Source organism: Lagopus muta, chromosome 2 (assembly GCF_023343835.1).
Source record: "Lagopus muta isolate bLagMut1 chromosome 2, bLagMut1 primary, whole genome shotgun sequence".
In the NCBI taxonomy this organism is placed as follows: Eukaryota; Metazoa; Chordata; class Aves; order Galliformes; family Phasianidae; genus Lagopus; species Lagopus muta.
The window spans coordinates 33921515-33946387 of NC_064434.1; the positions used below are offsets into that span (position 1 = coordinate 33921515).

Consider the following 24873-nt stretch of genomic DNA (forward strand, 5'->3'; position numbering starts at 1 on the left):
CGTATGGAAGTGCAGGCACAGTGGAATATAGTCACCGTAGAAGAAAACACGGGTTCATTTACTTTCCAGCCATCTGAGGAAACAAACAAACCAAATGAGTCCAGATTCCATCCCACGGACTTTGGGTACCCAGGAAACCTCAGCGTGACATCAGCCAGCAGCAAGGAGACAGTGCCTCACACAGCCGCTGTAGTGCTGCGGAAACTGACACTTCTCCATGCGGTGGGGACACTTCTGTCCTTAAGGGAAAAATCGACCAGCAGACTGAGATTGTCCAAAGGATGCAGGAAACCATAGAGAAAGATAACTTTCTCCAGTAGATTTAGTCATCATCTACTGTGTTGAAGATACGCAACTAAAAGAGACGGGCGGGGGGCACCGGTCTCTCTGATTTACCCAAACAGCTCCCTACAAGCTGTTTATTTAAGGCATCCGTGTCATTTTTCCTGTCAGCAAGCATATGCCAAGCCACAACCGTAAGCTCAGTGTTTCACCACAGAAATAGTCACAGAAAACAATTCGTGAGCCTATATTGAAAACGCGAAAGCTGTAATTAAGTCAACTCTTAAAGTCGTTCTCAGGCTGAAACAACACGCTTTATTTTAAGCATAGTTGGAGAAGGAGGAGGGGATAGGCTGGGTGGAACCCTGGAAACAAACACTTTCATCTAAGCTGGAGAAACTCCTTTCGGCGCACTAAACATTCACCAAAGCTTCCTGGGAGCGCCGGAGTTCGTCCTCTCGCCGCCACCTGATTTCTCCTGCGCTCTCAGCCTCGGCCACCCGCGCGTCCATCCCCGCGGAGCCACGCGGAGCCGCTCGAGCCCCGCCTTCGCCCGGCGGCGCGGAGCGGTGCGGAGCCCGCGGTATGGCGCACGGCTCGGCCGCGCTCTGCCTGTGCCTGTGGCTGTGGCTGAGCGCGGCGGCGGGGCTGCGGCTCACGCTGCTGCACACCAACGATGTCCACGCGCACGTGGAGGCGCGGGGCTGCGCGGAGAGGCCGCAGGGCTGCTTCGGTGGCGTTGCGCGGCGGGCGGCGAGGGTGGCGGCGGAACGAGCGGCGCAGAGCAACGTGTTGCTCCTGGACGCCGGGGACCAGTACCAGGGCACCGTGTGGTTCTCCCGATTCAAGGGTCGGGAGGCCGTGCACTTCATGAACCTCCTGCGCTACGATGCCATGGTAAAGTGGAGCGGTGCGGGGCTTTCCTAGCTCCCCGGGGGGCCGGGTGTGTGCCCGCCTTGCTCGTTTCTGCTGAGTATTGCAACGGAGGGGCTGCGTGTCTCGGGGGGATAAGGGATGGTAAGAGAAGTGTTGAGCTGAGTAAAGGCGTCAGCTGGCAGCCAAAGAGTGGAGCGTGTGCGGAGACTGCAGAAAGGCTGGGATGCGGCTAAAGAGCCGCTGTTGGCACAGGCTTGGGGCGAGCGGGTTGGAGGGTCTCTGGTGGAGAGGGGCTCGGTGGAATCGACAGAAAACGCCGAGACCGGCTTGACGGGTCGAGGAGCGCATGCCCGAGGGATTACACCTGGCCATGCATGCTGGGGGCAGGCAGCCCGGCTGTGTCTGGTCCGGGTCACAGTGGCAACGCTGCTTCAGAGGGTTTGGATTTGGGGTGTTAGTCGGAACACCCCGGCTCGTGTCCAGTCCTGCCAGTCTCGGGGTTGTGAGGGAACGTAAGGGTCCGGTGCGAAGTGGCTCCGGCAGGCTGCAGGTAGCATGGAGACCGTCACCACACCTGAGGGAGCCGGCACTGCGCCTCCACTCTGCCTCCTCTGAGCGCCGCCGGGAAGGTTGAGGATTTGGGATGAGGTTGTGGGGACGTGGTCACCCCATGTTCTTAAACCTCTTCTCTCAGAATGATAAAAAATTACTGTAATGTGTTCTGCTTGTGTACAACACCAGAAGGGAGGAGAGGGATGGAAATTACGTTTGGGAGTGTGTAGTTATTTGATCACAGCTGACAGCTTGAGAGGAAAATCTTACTCTGAGCAAATCGCATCCTCTCTCTTTATCTTGCTTTCTGTGGAAAGAAGTGCGCTTTCCTTTCCCGGCTCCAGAAGGGGAAGCATTGGCCCATGCATTCTCCTGCCACACCTCGTGCCAGGCAGGCAGTGCTGCAAGGGATGCTGCTTGTTGTTGGCTTGGCCTCCTGGACTGTTTAATTTTAAAACTAACATTGCCGTGGGGTTTCCTCCCAGTGATAATGGGGAAGAATGTGTGCCTGTAGAACTGGGAAAGGCTTTGGAGTTCTGGAGCACAGAAAGATGATACTCAAGATAGTTTTTTCCACTTTCCTTCCCAAATCTTGCTGCTGGCTGCCCTTTCTCACCCTTAGTGGTTGCTGGTTTGACTGGTCCATGGACAAGACTGCAGTTCTCTCAGTCCTGGTTGTATTAGAAGTTGTTTCTTTGGGCAAGATCAGCAATATTGAGCTAGTACCCAGTGTTAGGAAGATGTGATGTAGGAAGCATTGGCAGTTCAGTTAGGACACTTCATTAGCTTTTTCATCGTAGTAAAATAAAAGTAATAAAAAATCTGAACCATACCAGGTATCCAGACACTTGTACTGAATGCTAATGCCTTAAGTGAAGTAGTCATCCACTTGCATGGGGAGTGAGCCATGCTGCAGAAAGGTGAGTCAGTGCTTCTGCAAGTAGAATTTGAGAAGTCACAGCCCTGGCAGAAGAGGTGTAGCTTACCAAAATGGTTGGAAGCTGAGATACCGAAGTAAGATTGCAAACAGGATGAAGGGAACATGAGTCACAGAAATCGTTACAGAATGAGGGCAGGAGAGCCAAGGGAGTGTTTGGGACAGCTTGGCAGCATTATCAGGTTTGTTCCACAAGTCATACAGACTTGTTTTTTTTAGATTTCTCATTTTCTCATTTGTGCCCACTATCAATTCAAGCCTATTTTCTCCTGTTTAGCTAGGTATTGTGTTCCAAATCCTCTTGCCACTAGCTTTCCTTTTTGGTGTGATTAACACTGAAATCCATGTGAAGTACCACAAAGGCAGTAACTGGAAGTGTGAGAGAAGCATTCTAGTTTTACTTTTAAGTTGCATCCATATGTTAACTTGAAGCCTGATTTTTGAAATGTTTTCAGCTTTGATTCTTGTGAAAGGGGGATTATATGACCACATGCTGTATACCTGCATCTTTCTGTTTATTCCCCACTGTCACAGAATCATAGAATTGTTTGAATTGGAGGAGACCTTTATAGGTCATGTAGTCCAACTCCTTTGCAAGGACAGGGATGTGCACAGCTAGATCAGGTTGCTCTGGGTCTGGTCCAGTCTTGAATGCCTCCAGGGACAGGGCATCCAATACACCTCTGTGCAGCTTGTTCCAGTGTTTCACTATCCTTATTGTAAAAAACCCTTTCCTTACATCCAGTCTAAACCTCCCCTCTTTTGGTTTTAAACCACTTCCCCTTGTCCTGTCACAACAGATGCTGCTTAATAGTCTGTCCTCTTTTTTCTTACAGCCCCCTTTAGATACAGCAGCTATCAGACCTCTGTGGAGCCTTCTACAGGCTGAACAACCCCAGCACTCTCAGCCTGTCCTCGTAGAGGAGATGTTCCATCCTTGAATCATTTTTGTATTGATCAGTGTATTCAGATTTGTTGAAGGGTTATTCTCTAAGATTAAAAAGTCATAGAAGCTCTGTGCATAAAGTGGTTGGGTAAAGAAACCCCAAATGAGCAGCACATCCTTCTCCCCAGAGGAAAAGCCACATCAAAAATAAGACTGTATTATTAGAGACCAGTGACTTCTCATGAACAAGAGACTTTATAGCTGCCCACATCATGGGAAAAGTTTTGATTAAAGCTTTTATCCTAATGGACGTGAAATAAATGCAAGCTACAAAGCCAAGAGAAACAAGGTTTCATAAGCGTGTTGTTTTTTTTTTTTATTATTTTTTTTAATTTGTTTGTTCATGTGCTAATGGCTGTTATACACAATTCCTATTCTTATTTCTTTTGCCACCAGTTGTTTTGGGGTATAGTTTTGTACTTAGGATGAACAAAAGGTGTGTGCATCAGCCAAAAGCAAATGGCTTGATACCGTACTGAGGTGCTCCATCAGTCTGTCACCATTCTTTCAGAACATCAGTTGACATCAAAATGAGTTTCCATAGATTTGATTCTTTTTTTATTATTATTTTTTTTTCTTACCACAAATTAGGTTGAAGTCAGTATTTGGTTATAAATGGTATACAGTCAGAACACATTGCATTTTCTGAAGTCAGGATTTTCTTCAAGATAGTTCTTGGTTCTGCTTGAAAAATGCAGAAGCAGCAACACAAGAACCATTTGCCTCCTTCCCTGGGGTGGTAGCAATCTTCTCACTAGCATCAGCAGTAGCAGTTGGTTGCAAATGCAAGATCCTGCTGATGTCCTGATTTGTAAGATCTGATTTGTAAGATCCTGATAAGTAAGATCTTGCTGATGTCCTGATTTTTCCTCAGTCTTGCTTTGGCACCCACCACACCAGCAGCTCCCTGCCTATGGGGACCAGAGGAGTCAGGATTCTTGTCTCCCCGGAAAAAAGGACATTATCAATTCATTGCTCAAATGCTGACCTCCCATGTTTGTTGTGGCTTCAGGATCCTCCTTTATATTGTCTGTTTGGGGAATAAAAGCACAAACACAGATGTGTGTTTGTAGAGCAGGGAGGCATATAAGCCTTTTTAGATTATGAATGCAGCTTTTCCTGTTTAACCTTCAGGATGAAATCATGAGCACCTTTTAGTTTAGAAGAGCTGGCTAACTTAATTCAGCCCCATTGTCATACTCAGCTCAGTTACCACCTGGAATCTTGTTACAGGCGCCAACTTACACTATCACTGCCTTTCCATAGATGTATCCTTTTCTTTCCTAACACTTCAGGGTGATACAAGGTCCTCACGTGTGCTGAGCTTCTGCATAGCTGCCCTCTGTGGTGATTTTCTGGCAGGTGCTAAACTTGGAGGCCCAGGTGTGCGGCCTCAAGAATTATTGCTAAATATCAATAAATGTATTTTTAAAACTGCAATCCAAGCATGAGCTCTTAAAATACGTTTTATTTAAAGATAACATATTGTGATTGGCTTGTAACATTTTTTCAGTATTTTTTTTTCCTTACACAAAATGCATGTTTTACTTGCGGGTTATTTTTAATCCTTTCACAGTTAGAGGATGTAAAACTGCTGAATCTGAATTATGAATTCTAATTATGAATACAAGCACCTACTTAGATTTTAGATTCCCACTTTCACATCCGTACTGATATCTGAACATCTGAAAAGCAGAAACCTGAACCATAAAAAGTAACATTTCTGTGTTTGTGGGAAGCAGAAATGTGATGGTTTAGACAAGCAATTGTATTCTTCCCTAGAACACGGACTTGGTTTTCTCAAACACACCTTGTATGTCATTTATAAGAGTATTTATACTGAATTGGAGGAAGTATCTTACATTTTTTTCTGCTTTTCACAGGCTTTGGGCAACCATGAATTTGATGAAGGTGTGCGTGGATTACTGGATCCTCTACTTAGAAATGCTAACTTTACAATTCTGAGTGCAAACATTAAGGGAAAAACCCCATTAGGAAATCAAATGATGAAATACGTTCATCCTTTTAAAATACTACATATTGACTCAGAAAAAATAGGCATAATTGGCTACACTACAAAGGAAACTTCCTTTCTTTCACAGCCAGGTATGTTTTAATATGTCTGTACCCTTTACTGCTGCTTTATTGCTTACCTACTTGTCTGAACCAAAGATGATGAATGTCTTCAATGGAAAGTTTCTTGTTTTGTTGGTACATCCCTGTATGACCGAGCATTTTAACTTCCTCATTTTTAAACTGGTGAAGGTTTGTTAATTATCTTGCATCACTGAATATCTAAGAATAATAGGAAGGCCAGTGACACTGTGGGAAAACAGGGGGGAGTGGTTTGGGGAGTTTTATTGGCACTTTTTTTTTAAATATATATTCATATTGCTATTTATCCATTTAAAGAAGTGTTAAGTCATGAATACAACTTGTCTCTAGAGTGATGTGTGTTGAGGCAAATACATTGCTCTGTGTTGCAATTTTACTCACGGATGCCTCCATGCTTGAGCACCAGCAAAATCAAGGAGAGCTTCTGTGTTTTTAAAGCAGAAGTTGCCCAAGATGTTTTTGACCCCTCAGATATTTCCAGAAATTAGACTAAATCAGCTTTTACCACAATTGCTTCATTCGTGAGTAAAATTGGAGTTGATGAGGAAGAGACTTTTCAATTTCTGACTATTCCATCAATTTAGGGGTTTTGTTTTCTTTTTGGTTTTAGTAAAAAGAAATGGAAATGAATAAATATAAATAAAATAGGGTGGAAACATCTGAATCAGCCGTGGGAGATCTGAGTCACTGCTTGCTCACTCTTCAGTCCCATTCTAAGAAAATCCAACTTTCTTTCTTAGATTTCTGTAGGTTCTAAAAGGAACTGGGATGCTCTAAATATTGATTTAATACATCTTTCTGCACTGAAAAAAACCCATTTCATTATGTCTCTTTCCATTGGACATCAATAAAGCTGAAGCAGTAATGCATATCTTTCCCGAGAAAAGGAATATTCAAGTATTACGATGTAAAAATGTTCCTTCTGTGCCATTTAATTCTTACAGTGTTTGTTTAAACTATCAAGGAGCGGATGTATGAGGTCAGAATAGACTTCTGTATCTGACTCCTATTTTTCAATACTGTTTTGGAAGCCCTGTCTGTTTTTTTTCCCTAATGAAAAAGGAAATGAATCCATATTTTGTGTAAGTAGGCAATAGAATTTCACCAGTGCATGAGAGTGTACCGGTATCATCTGACATCATGCTGAGTCTAAGAACTCTTCATACAGCTAATTTTGTCCAATACTGTTCTTCTTTAACAGTTAATAAAGTAGATCTCTGCTCCTTTTCCAAACAACAGTGTTGGCGTGGTGATGTCAGGCTGATTTCCTTTCAAGTAACTCTACTAGAGGAAAATCTAGATAACGCTGGACTGAATTTTTGCAGCATTTAAATTCATCTCCAGCAACATAAAAATACTGTATTGAATGTCTCAATATGCTGAGACACTTTATCAGCAACCACAACTAGAAAAGACAAGATTAGAAGGGAAAGCTTGTTAGCTCCGTATAAGCAGCTACAGAAGCACTAAGCTAAGTATATCCCACAGTGTGAGTGAACAGCAGGGCAAAATCTAACAGCTACCATTTATAGTGATCTGGGCTTTTATAGCTTTCTGCTTTGCCTTTTCAGTGAGTGAAGTGAAGGAACGTTTGGAAGCTTTGAAAACTGTGAGTTCAAAATATGTTTGTGTATCTCAGTGACTAGAACTTAGGACCTAGCAGTCCTTCAGACTGAGAAAATTGTGGTAGAGGAGGGACAGTGGCAAAACAGGTATCAGCCTAATTCCTTAGTGCCATGAATAACATAAAGAGTACATTTTAAACTCATTCCCTTGCTGATCTCTACATGCTTCTCTCAGATAGTTCAATTTGCTCAGACTGAGCTGTAATTGCTTTGGCATGCTGTACACTCTTAGGGCATTTTCAGGACTTTGTAATAGGAAACTTGAAAATGCTGAAATGTGAATTCCTACACAACTGTTTTCCACAGATTTTTTTTTTTTTTTTAAAGTACGATTTCTTCCATCTTTAGATCTCAATAACAAAACACAGTTATTAAATTGTTGTTAAAGCCTGTACTTTTCATAGTGTAGAACAGCTGACATACTAAAACACACTGAAATTAAGAAGTCCTTAAACCTCAGCGTTGCTATTGTGAAGGAACAATTAATCTCTGCTGAAGGTACTGTTAATTTTACTTTGGGAAACCATAGGGATGGGCAGCACTCAGTGCAATTTATAGATTAGAGCCAATTAGCAGTTTTTCTAAAGTTCCTCTCAGAGTGGTTGTATGCATCTATTTCAGCTGAACGCCCAGCCACATGTCCTGCATGAGTTGTTCATACCTTGATATGCTGACAGACCGGTGTCTGATAATCTGGAGGTCGACATTCTTGTATATGATGCTACCAACTCACTGAGTGTCTGACTTGTTCTTGTTATTCTTTATGTTGTGAACTCCCAAAATAATTCATGTCTTTATCTGTCCCGAGAAGTGCCACATACCTGCTATATACCCATTTGTTGTTGTTAAATAATACATCTAGTTTTGTCCACAGTCGTGTAAGGTACAAACCCAAAGTAGCTTACTCAAAAAAACCCTAACGGCAGAAAAATATTTACTAAAAATGTCAACTTGGCCGGTTTTCTAAAATGTCATTTTAAATTCCATTTATCCACTTTGTTCTGGTTGGCTTGCATAGTATTTTTAACATGCAGACAGTTCTTTTCCTCAGTTCAGTTTGGATGTTTTATCTGAAAATCTCCCCCTGGCTAAAAGAAGAAGAGGACGTCACCTCAGTTTAATAACTTGAGAGATAAGTGAAATACTGACAGAATAACTCTTAGTTAAGAACCGCAGTGGAGCACTAGGCAGTTTGTTGCTTTTTGCCTCATGCCTTAGAGAAATGAGAAATTCAATTGCTATTGCAGTTCCCTGCTGTATAAGTGTTGAACCTGCTGGCCAATTTCAGCTAAATTCGATGAAGCAGTGCCATGGCTGAGACTTGAAGCTGTGCGGTGTGACATGATTAGCTCAAGGAGAGCCTGTGAGAGCATTACTCATGTCCCCAGAGCAGCAATCCCTTTGGAAGGTACAGGGAACTGCCTGCTGTCACAGCCAGTCCACATCTTGCCCTTCATTTGGAGATCTCTGCTCTCTACTGATCTCCACGCTATGGTGTGCATGTCTGCTGTAGCTGGTCCACAGATGGTTCAACAAGGCCAAGTGCAAGGTACTTGGGCCGGGACAATCCCAGTATTTATACAAACTAGGGGAAGATCTTGAGAGCAGCCCTGCGGAGAAGGACTTGTGGGTCCTGTTGGACGAGAAGCTGGATGTGAACCAGCAGTGTGCACTTGCAGCCCAGAAGGCCAACTGTGTTCTGGGCTGCATTAAAAAAGGGGTGGCCAGCAGAGAGAGGAAGGTGATTTTCCCCCTCTACTCGGCTCTTGTGAGGCCCCATCTGCAGTGCTGTGTCCAGGCCTGGGGCCCCCAGTACAGGAAGGACATGGAGCTCTTGGAGCAGGTCCAGAGGAGGGCCACTAAGATGATCAGGGGGCTGGAGAACCTCTCCTGGGAGGAAGGGTTAAGGGAACCAGGCTTGTTTAGCTTGGAGAAGAGAAGGCTTCAGGGAGACCTCATTGTGGCCTTCCAGTACTTGAAGGGAGCTTATGAACAGGAGGGGGGACAGCTGTTTACGAGGGTGGATAGTGATAGGACAAGGGGGAATGGTTTTAAACTGAGACAGGGGAGGTTTAGGTTAGATATTAGGAGGAAGTTTTTCACACAGAGGGTGGTGACACACTGGAACAGGTTGCCCAAGGAGGTTGTGGATGCCCCATCCCTGGAGGCATTCAAGGGCAGGCTGGATGTGGCTCTGGGCAGCCTGGTCTGGTGGTTGGTGACCCTGCACATAGCAGGGGGTATGAAACTAGATGGCCATTGTGGTCCTTTTCAACCCACACCATTCTATGATTCTTTGATGAGATGAGCACATGAAGGGCCTATATTCATGGAGCGCTTCTCAGACTTTGTCTCCTGCAAGGAGCTCTGCACTAGGCCCAGCTTCAGTCAAGCCCACAGAGAGACTGAAGCTGGTGGCCTGGAGAAGGAAGGCTAAGGGGGACATAATTTGTGTCTTCCATTGTCTTAATAGAAAGAAAACAGAAAGAGACCTTTCTGAGAAGGGTCTGAAGGAGGGACAAGAGACAATGGGCTCTAGTAGCACCACAGGAAATAATGGCAGGATGTAAGGAAAAGATTTGTCATGCTAAGAGTGGCTAATCCATGAAGCAGGTTGCCCAGTGAGGCTGCGGATTTTCCACTTGCTTCGACAGGACCTGAACAGCCTCATCTGGCTTTGAGTTCCTGCTCCAAGTAGGCTTTGGAGTTGATGGCCCCTGGAAGGCCCTTCCAAACCTCAATTAGTTTCTGACTTTTTGATCCTAAGAAGAGGTCCTCAAGAAAAAAATGTAGGGATGCTCTACGCAATTTGCTCTGAAATGTGCAGTACAGAGATTCCCTCTGGCAGTTGTAGAGCTATTCAGCGGGCGTGGTGGATAACCAATTTATATAACCCCCTTTTATCTCTTCTATTGTGGCAGTTTCCTCTTCATTTCCTGAGACATTTTGCATTGAATTAAGAATTAGTTTCACTCCTCCCTTTGTTATGAAATAATGTAAATCTTTTGACTTTAAAGGCATATTTCAAAACAGCTTGATTGAAAAACTACAGGAAGAGGAGGCATTAGGTAGACAAGGAATGGGTTGAAATGCTATTCAGTTGTCTTCACTGAACAGTTAAGGCTGACAGTTTGTTGACTCTGTTCTTAAAGCTTCGCTGAAGAAATTCTTACATAGGAAGTCCTTTTGTGCAACTGTAAGCACTATGACTAGGATGAAAATGCCTATTTGTCTGATGTTCTTGTAACTGTTTGTCACATTAGAATAATTTCAGCCAGGCACAGAAACGTTTCAGAAAGATTGCGAGTTTCCCAACATTGTAGTCTGGAAGAGCTTTCTCCTTTCCAGACTTTCCATTCTTTATGTTCTCATTTTGGGACAGCAGCTCATTTGCTGTGCAGCCATTTGGCGTTACTGGTAGAGGTCCATGTTAGATGAGATCATTTGTATAACAAGGCAGGACTTTGAAGTAGTTGATGCTTAAAGCCTCAGAAGAGGGGAGAAAAATGAGATGAGTGTACAGTAAAAAGAGAGAGATTTAACTCAAGTGGAGTGGGAACATCTCAAAGAAATATAATTTGGGAAGAAAAAAGCTTCATAGTTCTATGTGCAAATGTTTACACCCAGGCACTTGTTGATATATTTTGTTTTCTTTTTCCAGCTAAATAATAATAAAAGTAAAAATAATGGCCATTATTAATTTTTTTAAGTGGAGTTGTAACTTGTTTAGTATAGGCAAGTACATTTCAGTATCAAAAACTTGAATTAGTCTACGCGTGCAGATATTTTTGAGAGACAGAAGAACTTCAGATCAGGTTAGGAGATTGAACCAATTATGAACATTTGAAAGTCACTGCCATTCAAATTTCCATTAATTGTACAAAAAAAAGAATCCAATATGACATTTATGTGTTAAAAAAGCTTGTAATTAAGATGCTTTGTAAATACATTTATTCATGCTTCCTCCTTTTTTTTTTTTTTTTTTTTCCCCAGGGAATGATGTAATCTTTGAAGATGAAATTGAAGCATTGCAAGTGCAAGTGAACAAACTTACAGCAATGGGAGTAAACAAAATAATTGCACTAGGGCACTCTGGCTTTACTGTGGACAAAAATATTGCCCAAAAGGTGAAAGGAGTGGATGTTGTTATTGGAGGACATACCAACACATTTCTCTATACAGGTATTTTACTTCATGCTGAAATGTTATTTCTATAACAAAACTGAAACTGTTTCTCTTTAAACTCAGAGGACTTTCACAATTTACTGCCAGCAGTGCTGGCCATATTCATACCTGGTACCTATCCATAACTTCACTATCACCCTTTGGTGATAATGTGTGATAACAGAGACTGGTCTGTGGAGATGCTGTACTCAAATACGCTGCCAGCAGCTTGCAGCTCAGGGAGTTCCCAAGCCTGAAGAAGCTCCTTAGTATTTCTTAGTCACCACTGGAACTTCTCTTCCGTGAACTTGCCCCAACTCCCCTTGAGCCCTTCAGCCTTTCCACACAACAGCTGGTTGTAGGGCATTCCACTGCTGAGCTGCATGTCCTGCAGGGACCTTGCTCTTTTTTCTTATTTGCAGCCTGCTGCCCACTGGTGGCATTCTTTCTGAAGTTTTACTGAACTGTTTTGGAAATGGGAAAATGAAGGATGGATACAGTACTCAGTGTGTGCATTCATCATGGATTTATATGGCAGAATACAGACTCCTTTGCAAAGGACTCATTAACCATAGATAGAAACTAAAATAATGACCAGAAAGCGTAACTTTCTCTTGCTAATGTTCCATTCATTCAAAGAATAGAGAAGGGCAAAAGATCAAAACCAGTTCCTTTTCCAGTTCCAAAAAAAAAACTAAAGCCACTTCTGTATGCATAAATACTTTGGGGTTCTCATTAGTTACGGGATTCCTTCAATTCTTCCTAAAATAAAAGTCAAGTAGTGAAGGGACCTGGACTCCTCTAAGAAACCAACTCTGTCAGTCGGGCTAAAAGTAGGAAAAAATGGCTCTCTTGTGAACTTGGTTCAGCTTGTCATTTGTTACAGTCATTCCCTCTTGAGAAGAGGAGGGATTAGAGATGAATATGACTTGCATTAGAGTTCTGGAAGGAACATTTGTCATACTTATCATCCCCGGATTTCATGCTACATAAACAACCACAAATGGGAGGAAACCAGCTGTGCTGTGAGCAGTGGAAGTCAGGAGTGTGCTTTCCTTCCACTCCCCCTTCTACGCACCCACTTGCCCTTGCCTGCAGGCCGCCCAGCTCTCACCCATTGGAGTAAGAGGGAAGCATTCCCATGAATGGAAAACATGGAGAAGAGCAGCAGGCTGTGGGGCTTTGCAGCAGGACCTGTCACCACGCGTGGGACACCTCTTGGAGCCACCCCACCCGGGCCTTTGCTGGTGATAGGGCAGAGGTGCTGATGGGAATATCAGAGGGTGCGATGCTACTCAGCTGTATTATCAAGGCTACAGGGAGTCGGCTGGCACCCTGGGACAGTTGCTACATGGCTTGCTTTGCCACTTCCTCCACTGCATGGTTTCTAAACCCATAGTAGCCTATGCTGATTGAGCCAAGAGCTCTGGAAATATCTTGCTTTAATGTATCTGTTTCTTACAGGTCTTACATCTAAACACACTTGAAACTTTTCAGGGCAGTAAGTTTTAAATCCATGACTACTTAACTCTTGTGCTGATGAAATTTTCTTTTGCAACAGGTTTGCAAGCTGTCTGAAATTTTGGCGACTAAGCTTGGTATAGTAAAAATCAGTTGGGTGTTGATAAAAAAAAAAAAAAAGAACTGTTGTAGGTATTCTGTGTATTATCTCAACATCTTTTTTTCCCCCTCTATGTTTTACTCATCTTCTTCTTCTTTTTTTTTTTTTTTTTTTTTTTTTTTTTTTTTTCCTAGCTGGTACAGAGCAATGTAGTGTGAAGGTTTTTCAGCCAGAGGATGGTGTGTGCATTACTTAGAGGCTTAGATTTGGATCATCTGAATGAAAAGTGCCTTTGTTGCCATTGTGACATGATGTCATTGGAGGAGTGCACTGTCACAACTTAAAAAACACTGTGGTGGTTATTGGAGCCCAAGTCCTCAAAATGACATAATCTCTTCTGAATTAACATAACTGAGCAACTAAATGTGCACTTGCTTTCATAGTTGGTTCTGCATAATATACTATTTATTTTTTTAAAGATAGGAGGCATTTGAAATTCCTTCTTACAATTCCTTGAAGGGCACATGAGCTGAAGCCCCTCTTCACGTGGTTGTTTTGTGCAGGAACCCCTCCCTCCACCGAGCAGCCAGCTGGCCCATATCCCTTCATGGTTGACTCAGATGATGGGAGGAAGGTGCCAGTGGTACAAGCTTATGCCTATGGAAAATATCTTGGTTACTTGAATGTTACATTTGACAAGAAAGGAAATGTAGTTGAAGCAGTTGGAAATCCTATCCTGCTGGACAGCAGTGTTCCTGAAGGTAAGTGGACTTTGAATTTGCTTGCTCTACTACAGTTCCAGTATTTCTGTGTTAAATATGTAGCACAATGTTGCAGAAGAATTCAGCTTTCTTCCTGCACTTGCAGCTCACTTCAGCGTGGAGTTCAGGCTGTGTCACTGTTGTATGCATTTTCCTCTATATTTCCTTTTCTAAAGAGTGAGATAGAAAGGCCCTTGAATATACACAAATGCAATAATGTATGTCTTTGTTTAAAATCACTGAAAGTCCTTTTGTGGGAACTCAGGTGATACTTTATCTCCCCACTTAGGAGTCAGTAAAAAGCTAAAATTCAGATAGATAGGCGCTCTGATTTCATGAACGTACAATTTTAACATAACATTATAAATGTTGCTGTTGCTGACAAAGTTACATTGCAAATGGCTTAAAATCAATAAAGCAGTTATGACACATCTGTACACAAACATTCTTGTACCTGTTTGTTTTCTGATAGAATTAGATTTGCAAAGATGTGTGTGTAGAGTTAATTTCTATAATGGCTTTGTTCCTTGGTACTGATACTTGAGCAAGTATTCCTTTTAGCACAGCATTAAAGGCAAAGGAGCTATCTTTAGAAGGGGGGGGGGAGGGGGGGAAGAGATGATGTGAAGTAAAGACCAGGCTCACTTGTGTATTACAAATTCTTGAACAGAAGCTGCCATCTATCAAGGCAGATGGCAGAAACCCCATTGCTCAGAAGGAGCAGGACAGGGTGAAAATATGTGTAAGGGGAATAGAAGAGAGGGCCTTGCTGTGACAAGAGAATAACTTATTCACTGGTTTGTGCAGTTCTGCCTCCTCCCTCCCTAAGCTTTGTTTAGAATGAGTGTGGATGCCATATTGTTGGAAAAGCCTCTAGGAAAAGGGTAAAATTTCAGAAACACACAGCATTATTATTTTTTTTGTAAGTTTTGTATACATTGAAAATGCGTGCACTGCTCATTTCACACTTTTTGTTTTGCTAATTTGAAGATGAGCAGATTAAAGAAGAAGTGGAAGAGTGGAGGAAAAACTTGGGGAATTATTCTAAAGAGATTGGAACAACTAGTGTTTATCTGAACGGTACCAGCGAAGCATGCCGTTTCCAAGAATGCAACATGGGGAACTTGATTTGTGATGCTATGGTAAGAAGCTACCTCCACAGGTGGCAATCACATCTATGTATTACTCCAGGGTGATCAGATGAAATGCTCCAAGTCTCTGAACTGTCCCTGGACGGGCTCTCTGCTACTTTCTGTCCCTTTAACTTGTCATACTTCCTTTGAAAGACTTGGCAGGAGCAAGGCTGCAGTGAATCTCGCTTTGTAGAGCAGGGAGCACTTTATTCTCAATATGGACCCTCATATAGAGAACTGTTTGTTCTGTTGAGGCTGCAGTTTTAAGAGAGAGGGAGAGCCAGCTCAGTTGCCCATGACTCTGCTGTTGTGATTCTCACTCTGACAAGTGAGTGTGCCCAGTGCCTTTGTCTCAGCCAATGCTGGCAGTGCCCTTTTACGGACTTTTTGTGAAACAGAGCCAGGTCTCAGGAGCTGCAAAGTCTTAGGGTGCTTTCCAGCCCTGAGGGCACTGCCAGCCCTCACTGTTCCTGCCCACCTGCCCGAGGACCCAGTGCCAGCCCCAGGGTCAGGCTCCATCTCCTCACAGTCCAGTGTCCAGTTGGTACCGGTGATTCTGGCTGCCCTACTCCTGGTTCCTACTCCTGGACAGGCCCTGGCTAGTAGGCTGGCCTTAGCGGACCAATGGGGAGACCCTAGTGTTCCCAGCACCCCATCCTGGAGCTTTGCTCTGCTCCTACAGGTGTCACTGTGCTTCATCACATCATACCAGAAGTCTCTTACCAGTTTTAAACCAACTGGTTTGGGTTGTTTTACTCTCCCACAATAGCACCATTTCCTTTGCGTTCTCCAGAGAGGAACGTTTACCGATGCAACTGTCTTCAGAAAATGAGAATTGCCATAGATCTCCACTTGCATTGCCACAAAATCAAACTGCACTTAATAATACCTTTTTATTTACATATTTCCCAAAAGCTGTTTATCCAGTCCATGGAGTCCGTGGAATGGCTTTCACTGTAATCCTTATGACAGTTTATAGTACATGGGCTGATTTCCAGATTAGATTAAGAGTTGGTGCATCTGCATTCAGTTCTGCTAAAATGGCAGTACCTTGCTTTGTACTAGATATTACTATATATTTATTTGGGGAAAAAAAATCGATCAAATACTTTGGCACTCTTTAAGATTAAAGAAAATAATTTCATTGTCCTTCAGAAGTCTGTGGACTTTCTTGATACACATTGTGTGTTGGAATGTAGACTGTAGTCAACCATCTGCATTTGTCATAAATCCACATGGGTTACCTTTTATGTTCTTTGCAATACAACTTCTACATTTGCTTTCCTGTCTGGTGCTGTGCATTCAGGGGTATCAAGGGATAAAACAGACCTGTCTGAAACACAGGCTTGAATATTTAGAGTCACACTGGGAAATCTGGAGACTGAGAAACATGGAAAGATTCTTTAAATAATTGTTCATAACAGAGGTCCATGTAGTTCAGCGATGCTTCTCCAACAGGAGCCTGTAACAGGGTCTGTTACAGGCTGCAAAAAGCAAAATAATGTGATCTGAGTAACAGGTTGACAGATATAGATGGCATTTTACAAAATACTTTGAAGGAACTCAAAGGGGAAATGACTGAATTGTTAACTGGAGCATGTAAACTCTTGTTCTAAATTGCCTCTGTGTTCAAGGCTAAGAGAGCAGAGTGTAGGAGCACATTTTAAACATTTTTTTTTTAGGTACTGAGCAATTACAGATTTATAATCATGATGTCTGTTCTAGGACAATTACTAAATCAGAAGATATAGTTCAGATTGAAAAAAATCAGCAACAGGCAAAATCAACTCATTAAGTATGAGTTATGAATCAAGAATGGATTTGGACTCAGAGAATAGTGAGCACTTAAGTGAGCACTAAGCTGGAGCAACAAAGGATTTCTGCACCTACAAGTGAGAAGTCACAAAACATCCAGTGAAGGGATGCAGAAAAGAAGTGGATGAACCAGAGCAGAAAACAGGAAAATCCATCCCAGCGGCTCGTCCCCGAAAGTGGCTGAGGGATGGTGGTGTGGGCAGAGCATTCGTATGGCAAGCCTATGGAGATGGTGTGTACTCCAGTATGCTTCCAGCAGCTTGCAGCTCAGGGAGCTCCCAAGGCAGAAGCAGCACCTTTGTATTCCCTATTCACCACTGGAACTTCATTCAACTTGCCCCACCCCCTTGAGCCTTTCCGCTGTTCAGCATTCACAGCATCCGGTGGCAGGGCGTTCCACAGCTGACCTGTGTATCTTTGCTTTCTCCAATCTACTGCCTGCTGTGCCCTGGCTGGATGCCTGCTGGAGGCCAACAGACCGTCCTTGCACTGGAACATTTGGTCCCTATTCACTCTCTTCACACCACTCATCATCTTATGCATGTCAGATATTTTTCCTCCATTGTCTTTGACCAGGACAGACAGTCCTGGCTCACGTCAGCATTCCATGATCAGATGTGTTTCAGTGTCTTTGGCCATCCTTGTACCCCCTCACTGAATCTTTTCCACCTTTCATTATTCTTGAAATGAGAAAGTACGCTGATTCCTATCCAACTTCCACATGCCCTTCTTGATATTTATTGATTTCTGTCATGCCCTTCCTGTAGTTGTCTTTTTGTGCAACTGAAAAGACATAACAATAGGCATTCCATTATGGAAATGAGTCCATCCCTTCCATTACCCTTGTTTCCTTTCTCTTAACTCTTCCTTTTCTAATCAGTTATTTCTAATGATGGATTCTGTAGGCTTGTCATCCTTATGCAACAGAGTAAATCCCAGAGTAAATCCCAACTTTCTTGACTACTTATGATGTGTCAAGCAGATTCTGTTTTGTCCTTGCAAGTTGCTTCTGTCACAGTTTGGATACTGTTGCAGACATGATGCTGCATGAAGTAGATGTTTGGGTCTGATCTAACATGCCTGTTTCATATTCCACCACTCTTCTACATCTCACTTCTTTGCCAACAGCATTCTAAATATCAAAAACCAATCTCAAAGAAGCTGAAAAATCTTAATTCCCTGCAATGTTCAACAGGAGCTCAGTTGTTCAGTACATTCCCCTGCATATTTGTAGTGTACAGCTGCACTTAAGGTTTTATTTACTTTCTGATTCTCCAAACGTGCTCAAATAATTTGTCTTCTTTCTCACAATGGTTTGAATCATAAAAAAATCATCCTTTGTTCATCTGTCTTTCCCTGGTAATGTTATGTACACACAGACCATGGGAAAAGTTGAAGGTTCACTCAAGAAAAAGGCAAGGATTTTTCTTGTTAATAGTTTAAAAAAGCAAAATAATGTGATCTGCCATATTTTTTTTTTAATCAGGATTTTACAGTCGGTATGAAGGTAATATTGAATTTATTAATTCAATTCAGAAAATATTAATTTTCTGTCTGAAGACAGAAAGCCTTTTGCTTGTTTCCAGTCTCAGAGTGTAAACATCCGCAGCCTGGACTCAGCGAAGACTAAAAATCAGTTTAAACGTTTTCCTTTGGTAGCTTTACGAGAATGTCAGACGTCCAGATAGAAAGTCATGGAACCATGTTTCACTGTGCATCCTGAATGGAGGTGGGATACGGGCATCCATCGATGAACGGAGTGCTAATGGTACGTAGAGTTACGTGCTGAGTGCTGGCTTTTCAAGAAAGAATTAGCAAGTTATTATGCAAGCCTGAACACAGTGTTAGGAATGGGCTTGTTTTGATGGGACATTCTGAAATAGTTCTCTACTATTGCAGTGCAACTGCATTCAAGCTGACATCAGAAGTTTTTAGTATTGTTTATACACAGTGCTTTTTATAATTTCATTCTCACCTTGCTGCCGTGGAACAAAGGAAGACAGTAGCTTCACCTCCTACTGTTCTTCACCTCCTACTGTAGAAGGACATATGCTATGGTTGCTGCAAGCTCTCTGTAGTCTGCCATGAATCTTTTTTTTTTTTTTTTCTGAATGCTTGACATTTTACAGATCCCTTTTTCCTGATATTGGATAAATGGAAATTGAAAACAAACACATTTTTTCACTTTAGCTTAATCCTTCTTCAGGGCTACATGAGTTCATCCTCAGCAATTGAAAAAATTGCCAAAGTTAAAGATAGTAATTTTTTTTTACCTAAACCAATGTAAATGAAGTCTCATTTTCCCAGGTAGCATCACTATGGAAGATCTGCTGTCTGTTTTGCCATTTGGAGGTCGTTTTGATTTGGTAACGCTGAAAGGTTCCACACTGAAAGAAGCTTTTGAGCACAGCGTGCGCAGGTACGGAAGAGGAACGGGAGAGCTGTTGCAGGTTGGAGGTATGCTTTCTTCCTTCCTTGCCTTGGTTTTCTAAAAGAGCCCTCCTTTCCACAGGCCGTGTTTGTCTGACACTTGAGAGACTTTTGCATTGCCTGTTTAAAAACGGAAAGCAAGCTGGCAGCGTACTCCAGCTCCGTGCTTCATCTGTGCCAGCTAACTGACACTATTTATCCTGAAGATGTTTTAGCTGAGCTGCTCAAGCCCCACAGTGCATAAGCTATCAATGATTCTTCAGCAGAGACAGGATTCCCTGTTGTTTCAGTAACCCATAAGCAACAGCAGCTCAATGCTTTAATTAACTACAGGAAGGCATGGTCAGGTAGAGTTTTAACACAGTAATCGCAGCGACAAGCTCCTGTTCTCAGTTCTTCACCAACAGCCTACCTCATACCCCACACCAGACTTTCCTGCTGGTTGCTGCTCATTGTTGGTTTATCAGAATCAGTTTGTGCCATTGCCTAATGATTGGGGATGTGTTTAGAATTAGTCTCAAGCAGACCATGGAATTGCTCCAGAGTATTTCTAAATATTTTAGAGACAAACAGTTAATATTAAAAGCATGCATTTCTTGAAACACAGCTCCCCAGATATTTATCCAGATGCGTGCTACGTTACAGGCATGTTTATTCCTGCTCTGCCTGCGATACTGCACAGATTTCTTTGTTTACATAGCAGAAAAGCCAGGCCCAAGGGCAGAGGCCAAGCAACTTCCCTCCTTGCCTCTCCCCACACAGCCTGGTGTTGGGGGCACTCAGCCCTCATGAGATCCAGAACCCCCATGTACAAAGACACAACCTGCATCTCACAGGTGGCAAGTGCTCTTACTAATGAGTTACCTACCGCCAGGGTAAGGCAGCAGCACTGCCTTGTCTTACAAAGAAAGAAGAAAAGATACCTAGTAGCTCTGGAAAGGGCTTGGGACAGAAGATGCAGAGAGGAAGAGAGCCAAGGTCAGATGAGCTGCTGTGCTTTAGGTTGGCTGTTAGTGGCTTCCTGAGCAGCAGATTCTTGGTAATGCTGTTCTCACGACCTAGCCCTGCCCAGGCTTTGCACAAGGAGGGCTCACTGTGAGAAACATTCATTCTCCTACAGTGAGTAGGAGCTGCAACATTCAATCTTGGCTTAGCTCTCTTTTCTTCAGGACAGCGCTTGTTACCCATAATAGGCTGCGTGGCTTGAAAAGTCATTTCACTGAACAAGACAGTGGAAAGAGAGAGCAGATGCTGACAGCAATCAGACAGTATTCTCAACCTTGCAGTTTCCAGTTTGTTTCTGGAGAATTACAGTAAAAAGAGCAGGTGATCACACAAGCGAGGCAAGGCAGTATTTCAGCAATTCTCTAAATTCATGTGTTTTCTTGCATAAAAGTCGATTTGAGTACTAAGAAAACAGGACGTTAGCTGGCATCCCTTGAACCAATATAACCTCAGTCACAGAATCGAATGTATAGAATCTTCAAAATGATGGGAGGACGCAGCTGAGTGCCACGTGTTCAACAGGCACTGCTTAAAGCGGCACTCAAACCTATCTCCTGCAGGTATCCACGTGGTCTATGATCTCTCCAGAGCCCCAGGAAACAGAGCTGTTAGCATAGAAGTGCTTTGCACAGCCTGCAGAGTCCCAGCCTACATCCCACTGCAGATGGACGAAATATACAATGTGACTCTTCCGTCCTATATGCTGTTTGGTGGAGATGGCTATCACATGCTGAGAGACAACCACCTCGCATACAGCAAAGGTAAGTACAGCTCTGAGAATGTAGCAGACAAATCCTAAAAGATCTTTCTGTAGGAAAAGTGTCAGATGTTTTGCTTTTATTGGATAAACTTGCTTCTAATCTGATGGCTCTGGAGTGCTAGTTTTGGTTTTAGTCAGCAATTACACTTTTAAATTTCAGTTAAATCACAAATGTTTCAATAAGTTCAAAAGTTTCCCAAAGAAAGTGAGCCTCATCCATTTGGCTCTGTAAGAGCACAGTTCTGGAATCATAGTAAACCACAGAAAAAGAAAGAAAAAAAACAACAACAAAACAAACAGTGGAGAGTAAGTATTGCGTGCTGCCTTGCGTTTGCACTAATTAGTCAACAGTGCATTTGAACAAAAGGTGCTATTTCCTTCAGACCTCATATTTGCACTCTGTGGAGGTATTTGCAGGCAGAATGACCACCTCTGCTACTCCAGGACATAGAGCTCAAGCAAGCACCACCAGAGGAAGGGGCATCAGCCCACACCCCAACAGCACCACGCTTCTCATGAGCTCTGCAGCATGATGCTGTAAGGCAGCAGCACTCGGGGTGCTGACAGAAGCCATGCTACAGAGAGAAGTGATACCCAATGCTGTATTAAGATCCCTTATCATAGCACAAACTGTTAGGTAAGTCTGCATATGGTTGATGAGGGGATCTTTTAGGATAAAGGGAAACTTTTAAAATATTTGAGGTTGAAATTCATTATATACATTCTGTGATTTCAGAAACACCCTATATAAAAAAAATTCTTCTAGGATCACATCTGCATCATACAGAATTTTCACTTGGTGCATTCTGATCCCAGAGTGATTATACTTCTGGTGGTTTAGTTAAACATGTTTGTACTATCAAAAAACCACTTCCTTTCAGACCTCTCTTACAGACTATTTTTTGGTTTGTCAGGATGTTTCAATTTAAAGTTGATTCTTACAAGTAGGAGCAACATTTACAGTCAGATTCAGCCCACAGTTTATACAAGGGGCTGTAGGTTTTAGTAAATAATGCAGAAACAAATTCACAGAGATATATCCAGTAGGAGCAGTGAAAGGTGACCAGTCTGAAAGGTTCCTGCAGCATCTTTCCCTGCGTCAGTGGAGCAAAATGGAAATTACTTTGAAAAGGGATGTGTGGCACTTCAGAAGTCCAAGAGTCTGCATCAGAAAGAGCCCACTGGAGATAGTGGCTGCAGTAACTCATGAGGATATTTGACCGTAGACAATTTTTGTGTGCGGCACAGCAATACCCAGATCGGACATTCTTCTTAAAAGAAAGCCAGCTCTACAGCACTCTATCCAAAGGAGGTGGGAACTACCCAAATTTCCATTGTAACAGAAGCAAACAAGAAAGCCAGCCAACTGAAAGGTTTTGTTCTCCAGTTAAATATGATTTCACCAAAACTTTCTGCTACAAGCCACCACAAAGTGGTGGTTTTATCTCTTCTTAAAATCCAACTCTCTGCCCACCCTACACTGTTCAGACAGTAAGCTGCCTGAGTCAGGAGGGCCGTGAATATAAAAGCCAGTCATTAAGGCTTGTGCTAAATCTGCAGTTCTAAATTGGGTGCAGGGCTTGTCTGCTGCAGAGAATGCTCATCATTTCTGCTTGTTTTAGGTGAACCTGACATCGAGGTGGTTTCCCGTTATCTTGATAGAATGAAAAGAGTTTACCCAGCAGTTGAAGGTCGAATAAAGTTTTCTTCTGGGAGCCTCATCCAAGGAAGTCTTACTCTGATTTCTGCTTTGTTCACTGTAACATTCTGGCATTGCTGATTTTTTTTCCTCAAGTGTTTACATTTGGAAGAGAGGTGGAGGACAGAGATGGTGCTGAGGTGGAGAGAAGAGGACTGTTCTCTTTTCCCAAACCTTAAAACAAATGTTTGAGTTTCTGCATGGAGTCAATTAATAGCAAGGACTGTCTTTGACCCATCCATTTCTGAAGTGAGTCTGGGGCAGAATTCATGGCTTTCCTCACTTTGAAAGAGCAAGCACAAACCGGCGTCACCCACCATTCAGGTTGAGGTTTCGAGAAGCAAAGTATCAATGCTTCATCACAAAACAACCACTGACCAAAATAGGATCTCTTAAACTCGTTGATTCTTGCAGCTGCTTCAGTGACTTGATCAAGAATCTGATTCCAGTAATGTAAATGAGCTTCTAGAAGTAGATATATCATAAGCACGCACACTTCTCTTTGACCTCCAGTCAGGGTTCAAGCTTTGTATCTCAGAAATCTAGCTTACTTCCAGTTATTATCTTACCTGCACTGATGCCTACATGAGCTGGATTAAACTCATTAAAAGCATCCGTCCATTTATGTGCAATTTAAAAAGTGTTTTGCATTTTACTTTGTAAGACACAGCAGCTTACTCATGTTTTCCATTAATAAAGCTTGATTTGATTTCAATAGATTTTGACAAATCAAATATATAACCTCACCAATTAACACGAACCGATGTGGGGACTACAGCTAGAGTCAGAACAAAATATCTAAGGTTATTTTCTAGACAGATGCTCCATTTTACACTCAGACAGGAATCCCAGCAGTTACCGGTACCAGCAGTGTTCACAGAGGACACCAGATACACACAGATGCCTGCAGCGCCAGGGAATCCTTTGGAAGCTTCCCAGTAATGGGGCGTTTTACAGCATAACCTGGCTTATCATAGCAGCAATCATAACTCAAAAGCCTCTTTCCTATACGGATAGACTGCTTTAAAAACCCAGCTGTAAGTGCCAAGTTGATGAGGATCGAGTCAGAAATAAGATAAATGTGAAGTTCCATTCAGAACTGACATCAACATACTTCCATATTGTTTACTGCTCTATTAAACGGATGTGAAGAATTCTGAATAAACCTACCTTGATTTTCTGGAAAGCAAATGACACTTTTTATCAAGAGCCAAGTTACTCACCTCTTCAACACATGATGCCCACAGACTACATGGAGAAGGTGCATCACATTAAGGGAAACTGCAGTGTGTTTAAATTTCAAGATCTAAACGATTATTCACATAAATTCAAGAGTTGTGCATGAAGAGATTTGATTACAGAGTTGCATTGGTTAAACTGTTCTAACCTCCCTGGTTAGAACAGGGAGGCAAGGAACAGCCGACCTTGGCGGCAGGGGTGACTTGTCAATGTAACTCCTAAAGCTATTGGTTTACAGAATGGTCTTCCCCAAAGCAAGGTAAAGCCAATAACAGAGACACTGTGTATGGACTGAGCTGCACCCTCACATCAGATTTTGAGCTGTATCTGCATGTCACGTATTTTGTTTGTTGTGTTTGTTTAAACAAAAAAGGAAGTGAGATCAAACTCCTTTGGTGTGCGCAGAGGGAAACAACACAGCTACACCTTCTCTCAGCAAGCAGCAAGAAAAGGTTTACAAAAGTAATACAGACAGTTAATGCAAACTGTGTAGACAAAGAACATTAATGCTTTTAACTATAAATACTAATTATTTTGGATCATTTGTAAAAGCAAAAAAGAGGAATTGTCTGAAAAGCAAAATCTCAAGAAATGTTTAAGATATGAAGATATCTCTCTGTTGTTCTGTGATTAAAACTTGTTAAAATCCCTGCATGTTTCCTTTGCACAACCCCTTTCAGGAAGGCTGAGCCAACACATACAGGTTTACTGGAAAAATCTTCCACACATTTTTGTACTAATAAATTTTTAGAAAACATTACGAACAGACTCATGTTGTCTCATGTTGTCTTCTTTTCTAACCCTGTAATCCTAGTCTGTTCTTCTAAATGTCCTTTAAGGAACACAACAATAATTGCACCTTCAGCAAAGCCTATGCCTTATTTTATATCATCCTGTACTGTTGCTCACTGAGACTTTGGGGAAATAAATCTGACTTTCACTGATAACAGCTAAAGAAAATAAAATAAAAATA

General features: G+C 42.5%; 1 protein-coding gene across 1 annotated transcript; it reads left to right on the forward strand.

The window, feature by feature from the left end:
* Positions 1-864: 864 nt before the first annotated feature.
* Positions 865-24745, forward strand: NT5E (5'-nucleotidase ecto). Its single transcript, XM_048934887.1, has 9 exons — positions 865-1179; positions 5477-5699; positions 11327-11515; positions 13622-13819; positions 14810-14961; positions 18427-18535; positions 19075-19224; positions 20763-20963; positions 22585-24745. Exons 1-9 carry the CDS (start codon positions 868-870, stop codon positions 22740-22742), a joined length of 1692 nt encoding a protein of 563 aa, XP_048790844.1. The 5' UTR covers positions 865-867; the 3' UTR covers positions 22743-24745.
* Positions 24746-24873: the final 128 nt, after the last annotated feature.

What these genes read in the sequence shown, in the direction of transcription:
- NT5E (XM_048934887.1), top strand. Translation starts at nt 868, where the DNA reads ATGGCGCACGGCTCGGCCGCGCTCTGCCTGTGCCTGTGGCTGTGGCTG. An exon ending in TTCCTTTCTTTCACAGCCAG is followed by an intron (nt 5,700 to 11,326) that starts GTATGTTTTAAT and finishes TTTTTTCCCCAG; the next exon opens with GGAATGATGTAATCTTTGAA. An exon ending in GGACAGCAGTGTTCCTGAAG is followed by an intron (nt 13,820 to 14,809) that starts GTAAGTGGACTT and finishes GCTAATTTGAAG; the next exon opens with ATGAGCAGATTAAAGAAGAA.